Source organism: Microtus pennsylvanicus, chromosome 16, assembly GCF_037038515.1.
Source record: "Microtus pennsylvanicus isolate mMicPen1 chromosome 16, mMicPen1.hap1, whole genome shotgun sequence".
NCBI classification, from domain to species: domain Eukaryota; kingdom Metazoa; phylum Chordata; class Mammalia; order Rodentia; family Cricetidae; genus Microtus; species Microtus pennsylvanicus.
Window position 1 is genome coordinate 7,409,775 of NC_134594.1, and position 15,335 is coordinate 7,425,109.

Below are 15,335 nucleotides of genomic sequence, written 5' to 3' on the forward strand. Positions count from 1 at the left end.
ATTCAGCCACTGCTTTGTCATTGATGCACAGGAAATGAAATGCCTGTCGCTAAGAGGACTCAAGACATTTGTGCTCATTGGTTTCCAAATCTTAAAGCCTAGATCATAAGATATTCTGAATTTTTCAGATGGAAAATGAGTGCTTGAAAAGCCGAGGCAGAGGAAAGATTTAGGCAACGAGGCTGTGGTCAGGCTTTGAGTATCTTATCTGTTGGAAGTCAACGTAATGCTGACAGTGGCAGTCAGATTTTTGACGCATGGAACATAGGAGTGAGGTATGAACTAGTGGGGAGCTCTAATCTTCCTGACCAACCACATGGGGGTCAGCCTTGAACATAGCAATATTTCATAGGCGTGGGGTTGCCTCAGTCCTTTTTCATTAGTCCCCTGCTGAGACAGTCTCTCTTAATACACAACAAAGTCCTGCATCTCACTAGTGAGAGAAGAAAGTGCCCAAAGAGATCTATCTATCTATCTATCTATCTATCTATCTATCTATCTATCTATCTATCTATCTATCTAATCAATAAACAAGGCTACCCAGCCTTTCTGTTGAGGAGAAAACCAGTTACAAAACAGTCATGAGAGACGAGCAAGGCAGGGCTTGGGTATATCTCAGAAAGGAAAGCAGAGAAGCATGGAGCTAAAGACAAGAGAAGCGGGGCCAGGACTCAGAGTTCATCTCTGTAGAAGAAAAGTGCCTTCCTTTCTGGTCAGAGTTTGTTCACAACTGCTCCATGAAGTAAGCTAGGGGCAACCGTCCTTTCATACAGGAACAGAGACTTCAGAAGATGAGGTGACTTGTCATTGCAGAGATGGCAGCTTGAAGGAGTGTGGCATTTGTCTTTTAAGCTTTATTGGTTGTCATTTGCCTGACTCCTCATATTCTTTGACTGTTATTATGGCACAAATGTCAACTGCAAAGGTTGTTACCCCAACTTCAACAGTGTACTATAAATTACATTATGGTGTTTAGCTGATTAATATGCTAAGACAATGATGTAATTTTAATAATTACCATCCAGTTTAGCAATGCACAGAAAGTCACTTTACACTGACTAAATGGCTAAAAACTCATGCTGAAACCATTGTTTTATGTATGATGTCTTTAATAAATCTACCTTAATAACCTACAAAGCTGTCTTAGTAATTTTTCAAAGTTATAGTTCCATGAATTCTGTCAGTTTAGATGGTAAACATGTCTTGATTTTTGGCATCATTTAAAAATAATCTTTGACCTTTGATTGAAATAACTTTCCACACAAACGATACTAATCATGAAGTTATCATTACAATTCCTGTCCACTGCCTAAAGTTGAATTTTCAGAAAGCTCAGAAGTAAAGAAAGCAAGCTCTCTCTTGAGCTGCCTTTTCTCCCCTGGCTGTTCACACAGCTTGACTTTGATGTTGGCATCACTGAAAGCTTCTCCCTTGGTTTCCTCTGCTGGACACTGCCGTCGTGAGAACTTTGCTCTCTTCTGTGTCATTGAAATTCCTGAATTTCGGTGCTTCTGCACTGAAGAAAAGCGTTCTTTTATTATGCAATGACAAACTGCGGACAAGAAATTCTTTTTGAAGTTTTCATTCATAAATGCATACACGATGGGATTACAGATGGAGTTGAAAAATCCAATTATTTGTACGACAGCAAAAACCATCTTGATAGTGACATCATCATATTCTTTTTCAAAATTGCCTAAAATAGAATATTACGTTAGATTGTGAATTAAATTTCTTGAGAAAATTAAAAACTATTTATCACCTGACTTTGTCAAAGACAAAAGGCATGCAGATTTCTGAAGCCCACTGTGGGAGAGGAACAATTACCTGGGAACAAATGGCCTTCATGACGATCATTCTTACAAACACAGGCTGGTGTCCAGCATATGCTACTGCGCTCACAGTACTTACACTAAATAATTCAAATGTTGTGAAAACTAGAAGCAGGAGTTATCCTTCAAATATTCACTTGCAATGCAGAAACAGTCCCACTGTAAAGTCTTGGCTTATCAGGGAGAATACCAGAGGTGCTGGCTGAAATCCCAGGTGTTGTTAAATTGAAACTATGCAAGTCGAAGTTGTAAAAACAGAAGATTAATAAAATGCCACATTGCCCCCTTTAGGAATGAATGGAAGAATCTGGAAGTTTTTCTTTATTGTATACAATGACTAAAGAACACTTCCTAAAGTGTCCTTGTCACAGAGAATCATTCACCACACAGGGAGCTTGCGCTCTTGTAACAGGAAAGAGCTTGAGGCTTGGTGTTTAATTAAGCCAGTGAATAGCAACAGATTCACAGCCATTCCTATTCTAGCAGGAAATGGACGGAGCCATCTAAGAAGAATGCTATATACTTACTGTACTCAACCATCATGTGAACAACGTGGAAAGGGGCCCAGCACGCAGCAAAGAGAGCCACCACTGTCACCATCATGACGACAGCCCGCTTCTTCTTCCTAGACCCACGAGAAAGCATTGGTTCAGTTTTCTGTGGAAAATGTGTTAGAACAGCAAGACTGAAATAGAGGTTGAGCCTAGGCCACTCAAACGTAACTGCACGTCGGTTATGGCCGTTTCCTGTTTGTTTCACCCTTGTCTGCATGGTCTTATGTACTAAACATGCTTATGGTGTGTGCTCACTGCGGGTCTGGCATGCTCCTAGATCACCACCATGGATTCTATCGTTAATACTCAGAGAGATCAATGGGCTAACGCAGAAGGTGTAGCACCCCGAAGGTTCCTGATGGCTAGTCACCGACGGACTTTGGGTTTGGATTTAGGAGCCACTGGGCATTGAAAACCACTCATTTCTTTGATAGCAAAACATCAATATTTATCAAATACAATAAGCTTCAAGGATTGAATTAAAACTCTGGTTTACCAGCAATTCAAACTCATTTCTTTATTTTTCTTATAAGGTAGAGTTATGTCTTCACTTGAACTACATATTTGCTGTATATTTTATAATTTCATACTTGGCACCTCTCCTTTCAACTCCAGAAATCCTTTCTTCTGAGGTAAGGGTGTCATTAATTCAATAAAATCCCCAAGACGATGAAGTCTTGGGGACCTCTTACATTCAGAAAGGAGTGTCTTCATACACACGGGCGCTGGAGGACACTGTACAGAAAGATTTAACTACAACCCGTCAAATCCCTGGATGTGCGCAGAGGCATCACTCATGTTCATTTCAACAGTCGTGCAGATATAAAGTGAGTCTCGTGTTATGTACGCAGCATCATAGTGTTGTAAAATGGATGCTGGTGAGTAAGATAAAAAAGAGCGTTTATGCTGAAATCAAATTTAATGTAAGTGATATGCTGTGGTTAAAGCATTTTTATATATGTCAGCACTGTCTCTGAATGGTAGGAAGTGAGAATGGATGTCATTATACATGCATTAAGGAAATGGGGGAGGGGAGCAAAAAATTGTCACGATGGCCGGCAGGGTGACAGTGAGCAGAGCCACCGCCTTGCACACAGAGCCTTGATAGCAGTTCATAGTTCTTGCGTGTTCTCTCTCTCTTTTGTTTAATTAGTTTGGATAGGTGTTTGTCGATCTTGTTGATTATCTCCAAGAACCAACTGTCCTTTTGTCTCAACTTTCAGTGTTGAGTTACAGGTGTGAGCCACCACACCCAGCACTGGGCTCTTGAGTATGTCAGCCTTTGTTGCCCAGCTTATGCATGAAATGTGGAACGTGGGTCTGGGCCTTTGGAGCTTGGGAGGGAAAACCCAACATTCCGTGAAATCACACACAATTTTTACAGTTTCCTTAGTGATTATGTACAACACTGAGGGCTCTGAAAAGATTGCTTTTATTTAAATTTTTTGAAGGGAGATTAATGTTTTACTTAGTAGAAAAAAGGTAACCCTGAATACGTAGCGTAAGTACAAATAGCAAATAACTCCACAGAAAAGCACCCTGGATGCAGGAAACTGAAATGCAAGGATTAGGAAAGCTGAAGAAATGCTTCTAAAAATACTGTCTGTCCTATTACTTCATAGAGGAGAGGGCAAAGAGCAAAAGTCAAAGCTAGCACTCTGAAATTTTAGATTGTGCAAAAAGTACTTTTTCTGCTAGGAAGAAGCACAGAGGATTCTGAGCTGATGAGGAAATAAACCTCTTTCCTCTTCATCACCAGGAAACTCACACACACACACACACACACACACACACACACACACACAGGCATATATGCATTCACACACACACAAACACCCCACACTTGTATACATGCACACATACACACACACACGCACACACACACACTCAGGCATATACGCATGCACACACACACACACGTACACACATACACACATACACACCCACACCCACACACACTCAGGCATATATGCATGCACACACAAACACACGCACACACACTCAGGCATATACGCATTCACACACACCCACACCCCACACGCGTATGCGTGCACACACACACATATACACACCCACCCACACACAGGCACGTGCACATATGCACGCACGCACACCCTTCAACACCCGTGCGTACAAATTTGCACCTGAGTCCCACTCCACCCCATGCCCAGCCCAGACACCTCCCCAACCCCACCCCCCGCCATGCCTTCACCATCCTTTATCTTGCTCCATTAGGAAATTTGGTTTGCTGGCAGATCTGCATTTTCAGTACTCCAAGATGTACTATAATTTTAGCTTTTACCAAGGCTACCCTCAAATGCCAGGTTTCAAAAGAGCATCAATGTTAGATAAGCACACAGGATTCCGAGGGAAGGGAATGTTTGTTTATTTGTCATTAAACTTCCTGATATGACCTTCATAATGTTGTAGGTCTGATAAAGCACTGAGCCTGATTGGCAGCATTTCCAGGAGTTCACAATTTCACAGCTAAGGTTCTGGTCAAGGTTACAGAGTTATTTATTAACTTAATATAAAAGATGCTTTAAAAAGATTATAAAAAGCAATCTGACCACGCTACAGACAATAACAATAAGACACACACAGGGGTTAAGGCCAGCACTAAGTCAACAGGGAGATCAGGAGGGTGCACTATTGTCATCTGTGACACATCTGGTGATTAGCATGTTCTCGTGAGTAAGGCAGCTTGTGAGGAACAAGAAGGAGGGCATGGCTGAGGTCGCTGAGGGCAGCTGATGGAGGCGGCGGCACCATGCGCTCCTGGCTCCCCCAGTCGTCCTCTTCTCCACAGAGCAGCAGCAGAGTTTTCATAGTCTCCAGATGTGTCACCCTGGAACCAGACACAGTTAGCTCAATGACTCACAAACGCCACAGGAAATAAGAGATCAGGAGCTATCTGGGCCTCCCCCCAAGCTCCTCTTTCTAACCCTTTCTTTATCTCATCTAGTGACCAAATGTGCCTGACAGCTCTCTGCATCTGCCGAAATATACTTTTTTGTACCTTCTCATGCAGCAGACACCATGGGGGTCGGGATCTAGCAAGCCTATCCATAAAATTCATAGTATATTATACCGCTCTTTGTCCATCAACATTAACCCTTCTGTTCCCTTGCTCATCATACACCCCCGTGTATGGCAAGGGTTCTTTTGCTGTAGTCTTATACATTCACATACTGTGCTTCCCTATCCCAGCGCTGTTCCTGAAGAGATAATCCTTGTCTTGTAGATATAAAGAATATCATTATCATAAAAGAGATCGTGCAAAGCCCATATCCTGCATAGCCAGCTAATCGAGAAACCCATCTATGCCTCAACGGCGGCCTATACCGGGCCGTCTGCCATGGACCTCCAGGAAGCCTGGTCCCATAGGACACGCAGCTCCAGACCGGCATAATGACATATGTCATATCACACAGACGACACTGGAGTCGGTGTGGCAATCCCCCAATCATTCCTGAGACCTGAGACCAGGTCCTGAGACCTCCTCCCAGTGTCAAGCACCTACCTGGCTTGTTGTTAATCGCTCTCCTCCGAAGTTTCTGAGAGCAGTCTCGTAAGGAGCTCGTGCACCCGTATGAGGACGTCCGAGTACGGCAGATGGATTATCAGGTAGGTCTTTACCTTCTTCAGCGCGGACATGCCGGATGTCGTGGCAAAGTCCCCGGGGAAGACGCTCGTCCACGTGTCCAGGAGGGTGCAAATGGTGCTGGTGGAAAGGGACAGACAGGGCACCCAGTGGCCTGGACTTTCCTTTGCCATCCCGCCCAAGACTCCGTGCATGTGAGACTGCAAAGGGGAGGCTATCCAGCCCTTAGCCATACAATGAGCAGGGCTGAGAGGTCCATGGGAGCAGGGAGCTCCATACGCCCCATGCTCAGGCTCTAATGGAGCACAGCTGAGCGAGCCTTCACACCATGGACTGAGATGAGGGTAGTAGAGTCTCAGAGGGCCACCGGAGGCCACAGGTTTCCCCATATCCCCACTTGGCAAGGACCGTGCCCATGCAGTTCTTTTCACCCTCCAGTCAATGCTTAGACCTCAGTATGGTGTATGGTGGTAGAAACGTGGAGCGTGAGCCCCAAGCATCGGCCATCCCTCACCCTTGGTACCCAAGGGAGTCCACCCTGCAGAGCCAAGGCCTTTCTTTCTCATGTTGTAAAGCTCACTTACTTCTTGAGCTGCTCATCCTCCTGGCAGCCGGGGCGGAAGCATGCATACCTGGAGGAGATCAGGAAGGATGTTACCCGTGGGGTCCCAGTTCCCTACCTAAAAGACATCTGGGGAGCCTGCTGACTCCTGAAGCAGAATCAAAGTCACAGGTTATTAGTTCACCTGCATTCTGTAGGTGCTTCAAATATGTTTGTGCAGTATGTCTACCCGGACATCTCAGTGGACACAGGTTCCCTCGGATTATCCTCCTGGGGTCTCCACTCAAGACCCATCTCTATCGGGTGCTCCAATATGAATTCTAGAACCTCCTTTACAATGGGAGAAGCACTTTGACCAATGCTTCAGGAAAACTGGCCAAGGATAGAGAGCTTCCTGAAGGTGCAGAGGACACCCACACTCACACTCATTAGGGTCACAGCAGTCCCTAGGGCCCAACCTGGAGGTAGTAATGTCTGACTACATGGTGCTGGCTTCTGACAAGACTCTAGCAACTAGGTAGGCTCAGAGAAAAGCAGAGGCTTCCCATAAACGACAAGAGGATGTGAGGCCTCTGAGCTCGGAAGTGGGCACTCACCGCCTGAAGATGACATCCAGCACCTGCTCGATGGTGGTATGAGCAGGGTAGGTGCTCAGGAAAGCGATGAGATGCTCGCGGTCCCCGTTCTGAAGGGAAGTGATCAGGTCTTCCACCCCTTTCTCCAGATCCCCGAAGTCTAGGATCTTAGGGTCCCCGGGGACTGAGTCTTTCTGGTAATTCAGCTGGTCCTGCGGGGCGGGGTCTACTGGGTCCCCAGGGAAGGACTCAGTCAGGTCCTGCGGGGCGGGGTCTACTGGGTCCCCAGGGAAGGATTCAGTCAGGTCCCCGGGGGCAGGGTCCACCGGGTCCCCGGGGATGGACTCCGGCTGGTCTTGGTCTTGTGGGGCCGAACGCATGGTATCCCCAGTGTCAGAGCCCATCGGTTCGCCAGGAGCGGCCTCAGGCTGGTCCTCCGGAGTGGAGTCCACTGGGTCCCCGCAGATGGATTCTGTCAGGTCCTCAGGGGTGGAGTGCACCAGGTCTCCAAGGACAGACTCGGTCGGGTCCCCAGGGACACAGTCTTGCTGGTCCAGATGGTCCTCTGGGCTGGGACCCATCTGGTCTCCCAGGAACGAATTAGTCGGGTTCCCGGGGACGCAGTCTTGCTGGTCCAGCTGGTCCTCTGGGCTGGGACCCATCTGGTCTCCAAGGACCGAATTAGTTGGGTCCCCGGGGACGCAGTCTTGCTGGTCCAGCTGGTCCTCTGGGCTGGGACCCATCTGGTCTCCAAGGACCGAATTAGTCGGGTCCCCGGGGACGCAGTCTTGCTGGTCCAGCTGGTCCTCTGGGCTGGGACCCTTTGGGTCTCCCAGGAACGAATTAGTCGGGTCCCTGGGGACGCAGTCTTGCTGGTCCAGATGGTCCTCTGGGCTGGGACCCATCTGGTCTCCAAGGACCGAATTAGTCGGGTCCCCGGGGACGCAGTCTTGCTGGTCCAGCTGGTCCTCTGGGCTGGGACCCTTTGGGTCTCCCAGGAACGAATTAGTCGGGTTCCCGGGGACGCAGTCTTGCTGGTCCAGCTGGTCCTCAGGAATGGAGCCCATAGGGTCCCCAAGTACAGAACCAGTGGCGGCCCCAGGGATCGAGTCTGGCTGGTCCTCTGGGGTGGCGCCCATTGGATCCCTGGGGCCAGACCCCGGCTGGTCTTCCCATGCTGAGCCCTTCGGATCCCCGGGGACAGAATCATTTGGGTTCCCGGGTACAGAGTCCTGTTGGTCCTCCGTGCCGGAGCCCACCTGGTCCCCAGGAAGGGAGCCCATTGGGTCTCTGGGGAGGGACTGCAGCTGGGCCTCCGGGGAGGAGACCATTGGGTCCCCGGAGAGGCACTCCTTCTGGTCCCTGGGGGCGGACTCAGTAAGGTCCCCCGGGGCTGACTCCTTCTGGTCCCCAGGGCAGCGGTTCTTCTGGTCTTCTGCCACCTGAGGAGAGATCAGGGTGGGTGGTTCAAACTGGCACAGGACTGCAATTCACGATTGGTTATTATCATTCCACGTTCTCCTGACCCCTTCACTCTGCCAAACACCAAGAGTGAAATTTGGGAAAACCGAGATTTCAGAGTGGTTACCTGGCCTACGTTGGCCTGGCTCTCGCTGCCCCTTCTCATTTGGCCGAATGGCCAGAGGTGCTGGCGCCAAGTTCGAACCAGGCGGCTCCAGGCACCTCCTACGCCATGCCTTCTTTTCTTCTTTCTTTCATTACTCACGCAGCAGCAACTCCACCAGCTACAGCAACTCATGACTAATCGTCACTCTTGTCTCAAGACAAGTGAGCCTTCTGGGCTGTCTGTAAGCAGTTGGCTGCCTGGTTGCAGGTTTCTGCATTGTGATGTCACAGTTAAGAAAGTGAGGTCACTCCTGGGGTCCCCATGCCTGAGTCTCCTCACACAGGGCTTTCCCAGAAGTCTCTTAGGCCCCCTCCCTCCTTCCACGTGCACTACTTGACACAGATACCAAGGTCCTTCCTATTTCACTGCTCCTAGGGATGTCTGGGTACAGGCAGCACCTCGGCTTTACAATCTGAGCTCCTATTGTTGACCTGCATCTGGAATTCTTAACCCAACCCTAATTGTCCCAGCACACCTTAAAGCCTTGCCATGTTGCCTCGCTTCTAGGCTACTTTATGTGTGTTCTCTGTGAAATATGAACACACATCATCTGTGTGTTGGGTTTTCATGAGGATCTAGAGTGGGACATTTTTTTTAGCATTTTTTTAAAAAAAATATTTTGTCTTGTTTTGAGACAGGATTTCTTTGTATAGCCATGGCTGTCCTGGAACTCCCAGAGATCCACCTGTTTCTGCTTCCTGAGTACTGGGAATGAAAGCATGCACCACAACCAGGGTCAAGAGTGAGGCACTTGTATAGTTAATTATAATCGTGTGCTTTTTTTGAAATTTTTTTTTTTATTTATATTACAGACTCCTTCAGGTCTCTGCACCTAGGCATCACCGATGTCTCCTCCTTTATTCTGAAAATTTGCCAGCAAGGGAAGTGGTGCAGGGGCAGACACTGGGGAAAGATCCAGCCAGGAGGCCTGGAGCCTTCAGCAGCTCCTCCCCACTTCCCATCTTCCCCACTGACTGCTGAGCTTCACTACTGCCCCGTGTGGAGGAAAGGGACACAGCAGGTGCGAATGCCAGGGGAAAGTGCAGTGGGATGTTTATAAGTACAAGTCTGAGGTGCGGGTAGGCGAGATTGCTCAGTGGTTAAGCGCACTGGCTGCTCTCCTATAGGTCTTGAGTTCAATTCCCACCAACCCCATGGTTCCTCACACCCATCCGGAGTGAAATCTGGTGCCCTCTTCTGGTCTGGCATGCAGACATACATGCAGTCTGAATATCTATTCATAATAGGTAAATAAATCTTTTAAAAATGTAAAACTAAATAAACCTTAAACTTAAAAAATGGCAAAAAAGACGTCAGGGCGCTGTTAATAATATCTCAAATACATACATGAATTTATACAAAACAATAGTATCATAAGACTTTGTAGTTTATTTGTGTTCAATATTGGACAATTTACATGAAAATTTATTTCTGTACTTAAATTACAAGGGTTCAAAGTAATCATTTGTCCGTAGCAGGCAGAGCACGGGCCAGCTCTCCTTTACTAAGGAGGCGGCAGCACATCCCTAGAGGAGGGGGCAGTGGGGGTGTGGACAGGGCTTCAGCTGGTGCAGCCCTGTGGCTCCTTGCAAGGCTCAAGAGTATTCCCAGGCCACCCCACATTGGTGGACCATGTTGCCTCATCAACATCCTCACACAGGGATGCTGACAGGCCCCATCCCCGCCTGGAATTGAAGGCAACCCCCTGTGGCAAACTTGCCATCCCTCTCCCTGAACGCCGTTGTTCCTATGACCATGCTGTCTAATTCATGCTGCGGGGTGCTCCTCACTTTGCCCCCAGCGTCAGGCACCGAGCCTCACTTGCCCATGGTTCAGACCCTACTCTGCTTGCGTGCAGCAGAGCTGAGCACCAGGGCCTTGCGGTGCACTGCAGGGAGGTCAGAAGAACCTCGCTGACGTCAGAACCGAACTGACCATATCTCAGAGGACGCAGTTCTCTTCCTCGTTTTACAGGTGAGACCAGGGAGGCTCGGGGATGTTAGTGTATTGGTTGTCAATTCTGCATAACAAACCGCTCAACAGTGGAGTGACTAAGGAAATTATTGTTACTGTTATTGTGAGATTATTGTTCACACTTCCACGAGGCATCACTTTCAGCCTGGCTCCACTGAGGGTTCCTTAGACCACGCTCACGGGACTCACTCATGAGACTATATTTACCTGGTGAACTCCCAGGCACTCATTGTGTTGGGTCTCAGAACGAGGCAGGCCATCCTATCTAGAATTTTCTGGATCAGAGTAGCCCAGGAATCTTCACACAGACACTGTGTTCCAGAAAGAGAACAGAGGCGTCAAAGCGTCTGCAGATGCAGTACACACAAACTCACCATGGATGCACACATACACAGACACTGATAATAAATAAATGCTATAGAATTTAAATCCCTCTGTTGACTTCTGGTAGAAATTATAAGGAACTCTATCATAAAGTTCTTGTCATGAGATCATGAGAGTAGTATCAGTCTTACACACTGATGACATCTGCCAAGGGAACCAGATATTATTTTGGTGAAATGTAATGATTTTTGTGCTAGCTTGATTCTTCATGAACTTCATGAAATGAATACACCTCACCGGTGCCTGAGCCGAGATGACTTATGCTTGGACATCAGTGGACTGGGAGCTGGAGTGAAGGCTGTCTGGTCCACAGAGTGTCTGATACGATCAAGTTCCCAAGCAAGAAAGGGAGCCAGAGATTGGCAAATGGTGCCTCTGTGTGTGATACTTTCTTTGTTTTAGGATACAGGGCCGTGGTGGCCAGGCCTCCAGACCTGAGAAGCAGGATGCTCCTGACCTGTCAGCAACATTTAGTCCAGCCACACCTGGGGCACCAGGTAAAGAGGGTAGATGTGGCCCGCACTGTTGCTCAACACTCCATACCAAACTTCATCTTCAACATAATCCCTGGAGAATTCTGCAGAGAAGGATCAACGGCTTCTCAGCCCTGACTGAACAGTTTGAGTGACAACCACTTGTATTCTAGGGATCACAGAATGGGCTTGCTTCGCTTGGCTGTGAGGTGAGAGCTGGGAGAACTCTGTGCAGTGAGGTCTCTGTGGAGAGCAGAATGCTCCAGCCCTGACCCCCACCTAGCCCTACAAAGCCGCCACCCTGTACCAGTTCATTATTCAAGTATGGGACGCTCTCTGCCATTTTTGTGCTTATAGGACACCTTCCCTGGTTGACAAGCAACAAGCCTGGCTGGGACTGGCCTACACACCACAGACTAGAGAATGAACCTGTCTGACGGCAATCCATGGTATCTACGAGAGAAATATGCTGCTAGCTGCCGTGTTGGTTTTGCTCTCTCCTTGCATTCACTTGGCCGAATGTGCTGACATCCGTCCATGTCTGTGGACAGCCATTTATGCCAGATTTTCACTCCCAGACCAATAATTTATCATGCGATTGTGTAATCAATAGCTTGGTTCCTTGCTGTCTTCTTTGTATGTTTAAAAAGTAATATTGCCTTGGACATTCATGACCTCTGTCCATTTCTCTTGACCTGTTTGGTTTTTGTTTCTTTTACAAAAAATCCTGGAAGCTGAATTTCTTGGTCAGACAGGGCAGCCTAAGGGGAGTGTGAGTGTCCATGACAGACCTCCACTTACCTGCCTGGGTGTCCATTGCAGAAAGTGACTGTGTGTGACCTTCTTCTGGCCTCCGTGGGCTCCAGGAATGTGCATGGTACATATAGAAACATGCAGGCACAACACTCATACACATAAAATAAAGATAAACACATCTTTTAAATTACACATTTATTTAGTTCTGTAGGTCAGAATACAACTTGTGAGAGTCAGTTCTTACCTGTCACCCTTCAGGTCTCAAGAATTGAACTCAAATCCTTAGGTGTGTCAGCAGCTGTCTCTACTCACTGGGCCATCTAGTTGGCACCTTTTTCAAGGACACAGGTTATGAAGATCTTCCTCTATAACCTTTACAGACTTTCCATTTATAAAGTGAAAAACATTTTAGTGAATTTTTGTGTAATTCATAAAGTTTATGTCTATGTTCATTTTTTCATTTGGATTCTACACAGCTCACCTTTTATATTTATTCTGTCGCCATTTGTGGGTCACTTTCCTCTCCACTGAATTGAATTTGTCCCTTTTACAGATTCTCTGGGTATGTGGGCTGGTGTCTTCCAATGACTGAAGAACTGATGGCATTTCACTTACTGTGATGATCTGTGTGATGTTAGCCCTACGGCCAGAGGAAGTTCATGAGCTGGCTGAGGTTGTTGCTTCTCTTGGTCCTGCTCTTTTTGTTCCTAAGTACTTGGTACAGCTGTAGACAAGCTCTATACTGGTGTGTCTTATGCACGGACCCCTTTAGACATCTTAAGCGGTTCACCCTTCTCCGAGGCAACAAGTGAGTCTTGCTCCAGCCTATGGTTCAGACTTGATTTCCACATCACAGGATACTACATTTTTTACTTTATTTATTTAATAAACTTTATAATTGAATAAATTATTGTTTATTAGCTTTTAATAACTTTTAATTAACTTCTAAGTTATTTAAAACATTTCTATTTCTTAATATAGGCATCTACTGTTATAAATCTCCTTCAGTGTGGTTCTTTTTGCTATAGACCACAGATTTTGGTATGTTGTGCTCATAGTTTTTTGTTTAAGAAAAAATTTCAACATCTCTTTTTGAATTTCTGAATAATCCGCTTGTTTTTTTAAAAAGTTACCTAATCTCAATATATTTACACAATCTCTAAAATTTCTGTCTCAGTGAAGGTTTCCATTACTGTGATAGAACATCGCAACCAAAAGCAACTTGGTGAGGAAAGGTTTTATTTCATCTTATAACTCAGGTCACACTCTCATCACTGCAGGAAGTCAGGGCAGTAACTAAGGCAGGAGCCTGAAGGCAGGAACTGATGCGAAGACCGTGAAGCAGTGCTACTGGTTTAAGTCCTGTGGCTTGCTCGGGCTGCTTTCTTCTGTCACCCAGTATCACCCGCCCAGGGGTGGCACCACCAGGAATAAGCTGAGCCCTCCCATATTAATCATTAATCGAGACAATTCCCTACAGGCTTCCCCACAGGCTAATCTACGGTGACATTTTCTCAGTTGACGTTCCCTTTTCTCAAATGACTCCAGCTTGTGTCAAACTGGCAGAACAACTGACCCCTTGTCAACTTGACCCACAAATACATCACTGATTAATCGTCACCTTTCCTTATTGCCTGTCCCCAGTACCTCATATTACTTAATGCCATAATCAAAAACATTCCCAGTTTAAATCTGTCTGTCTTTGAAAACACTCCACAGCTTTAAAATACCTGTAGTCTCTCTCACACTTCTAGGCCTCTCTAAAATAGCCGTTCTCTCCAAAAGTTCAAGTCGTTCTAAAATATCAGAGTTCCTCTTAATTTCTAAGGTTTCTATGAGATACTTAAGATCTTATAGCCGTCAGTTCCTGTAAAGTTAAAAAAAGGGGGGGGGGGGTTAAAAACTTTCTTACTCCAAGAGGGAAGAACTGGGACACAGTCACAATCAGATCAAAGGAAACGAAGTCCAACAGCTCAGTTCTTGGTGCCTGGAACCCATTCACAATCCCCTGGGAGAGATCCTTGGATCACTTCTCTGGCTCCGCCATTGGCAACACACACAGCTTGTCTCTCAGGTTCAGAGTGTCCTTGGCAGTCAACCCATGGAATGGACATCTCCAAAATGTTGGGAATTTTCTATTGCAACTAAGCTGAACCTTCATTGATAGCTTTTCCTGGCCTTCCTCCAAGAACTCTAAGCCTACTATCTGGTGCCAAGCCTCAGCTTCTCTCCATGCCCACTTCACGCTTTCAAAAACAATACCATCTGGGTGACTCTTAAACATTACCAAGTTCAGTTAACAACGTGAGGAGCAGCCTTGGCCCCCGACAGCCCACAGCTTGTGTGTACTGACCCCAAGGAGATACTCCCCAGTTTATGATCCTCAGTGATCCTGGTCTCTTTTATCTTTAATTCTTCTCTCACATATTACATTTCGACTGCAGTCTTCTCTGCTCCTCTCCCTCCCAGATAGTCTTTGCTTCCATCTAAAACTTCACAAGCCAGGAAGCCTCCATCATCTTCACAACACTCTTGTCTTTTCAGCTCCCACAGAACAACCCACTGAGCTGTGAGCATTCAAAGGCTTTTCCAGGCCAAAGTTCAAACACTATTATAATCCTCCCAGAGACAAGTGGTTAGGTCTGTCACAACAATACCCCACAACCTGGTACCAGTTTCTGTATTAGTTGGGATCTCTGTTGCTGTGATACACACCATGAACAAAAGCAACTTGTTTCAGGGGTGGTATTTGGCTGATACTTGGACCTTCAAATCCAACATGGAAACAAAACAGGGACAGGAATTTGTCAGGCAGCTGGTTACTGGTTGGTTCCTACTGGCTTGCTCAGCCGGCTTTCTTAGAGCACCCAAGGCCAACCCAGGGTAGCATCACCCACAGTGGGCTGGGCCCTTCCACATCAATTGTCAAACAAGAAAATGCCCAGAGGGGGCTGGAGAGATGGCTCAGAGGTTAAGAGCATTCATTACCTGCTC

At 46.8% G+C, this 15,335-nt stretch overlaps 1 protein-coding gene across 1 annotated transcript; it reads right to left on the reverse strand.

Moving 5' to 3' along the window:
• Nucleotides 1–4,748: 4,748 nt before the first annotated feature.
• LOC142836473 (ral guanine nucleotide dissociation stimulator-like) lies at nt 4,749–7,552 on the reverse strand. Its single transcript, XM_075950754.1, has 4 exons — nt 7,149–7,552; nt 6,575–6,622; nt 5,910–6,110; nt 4,749–5,234 (listed from the first exon to the last, which is right to left on the reverse strand). Exons 1-3 carry the CDS (start codon nt 7,529–7,531, stop codon nt 5,921–5,923), a joined length of 621 nt encoding a protein of 206 aa, XP_075806869.1. The 5' UTR covers nt 7,532–7,552; the 3' UTR covers nt 4,749–5,234; nt 5,910–5,920.
• Nucleotides 7,553–15,335: the final 7,783 nt, after the last annotated feature.

Excerpts from the sequence above, each read along its gene's own strand:
- LOC142836473 (XM_075950754.1), bottom strand. The coding sequence starts at position 7,531 with ATGGGCTCTGACACTGGGGATACCATGCGTTCGGCCCCACAAGACCAA. Across the intron at positions 6,623-7,148 it reads CTGGATGTCATCTTCAGGCG|GTATGCATGCTTCCGCCCCG; the intron begins GTGAGTGCCCAC and ends GATCTCCTCCAG. Across the intron at positions 6,111-6,574 it reads GAGGATGAGCAGCTCAAGAA|CACCATTTGCACCCTCCTGG; the intron begins GTAAGTGAGCTT and ends CCTTTCCACCAG.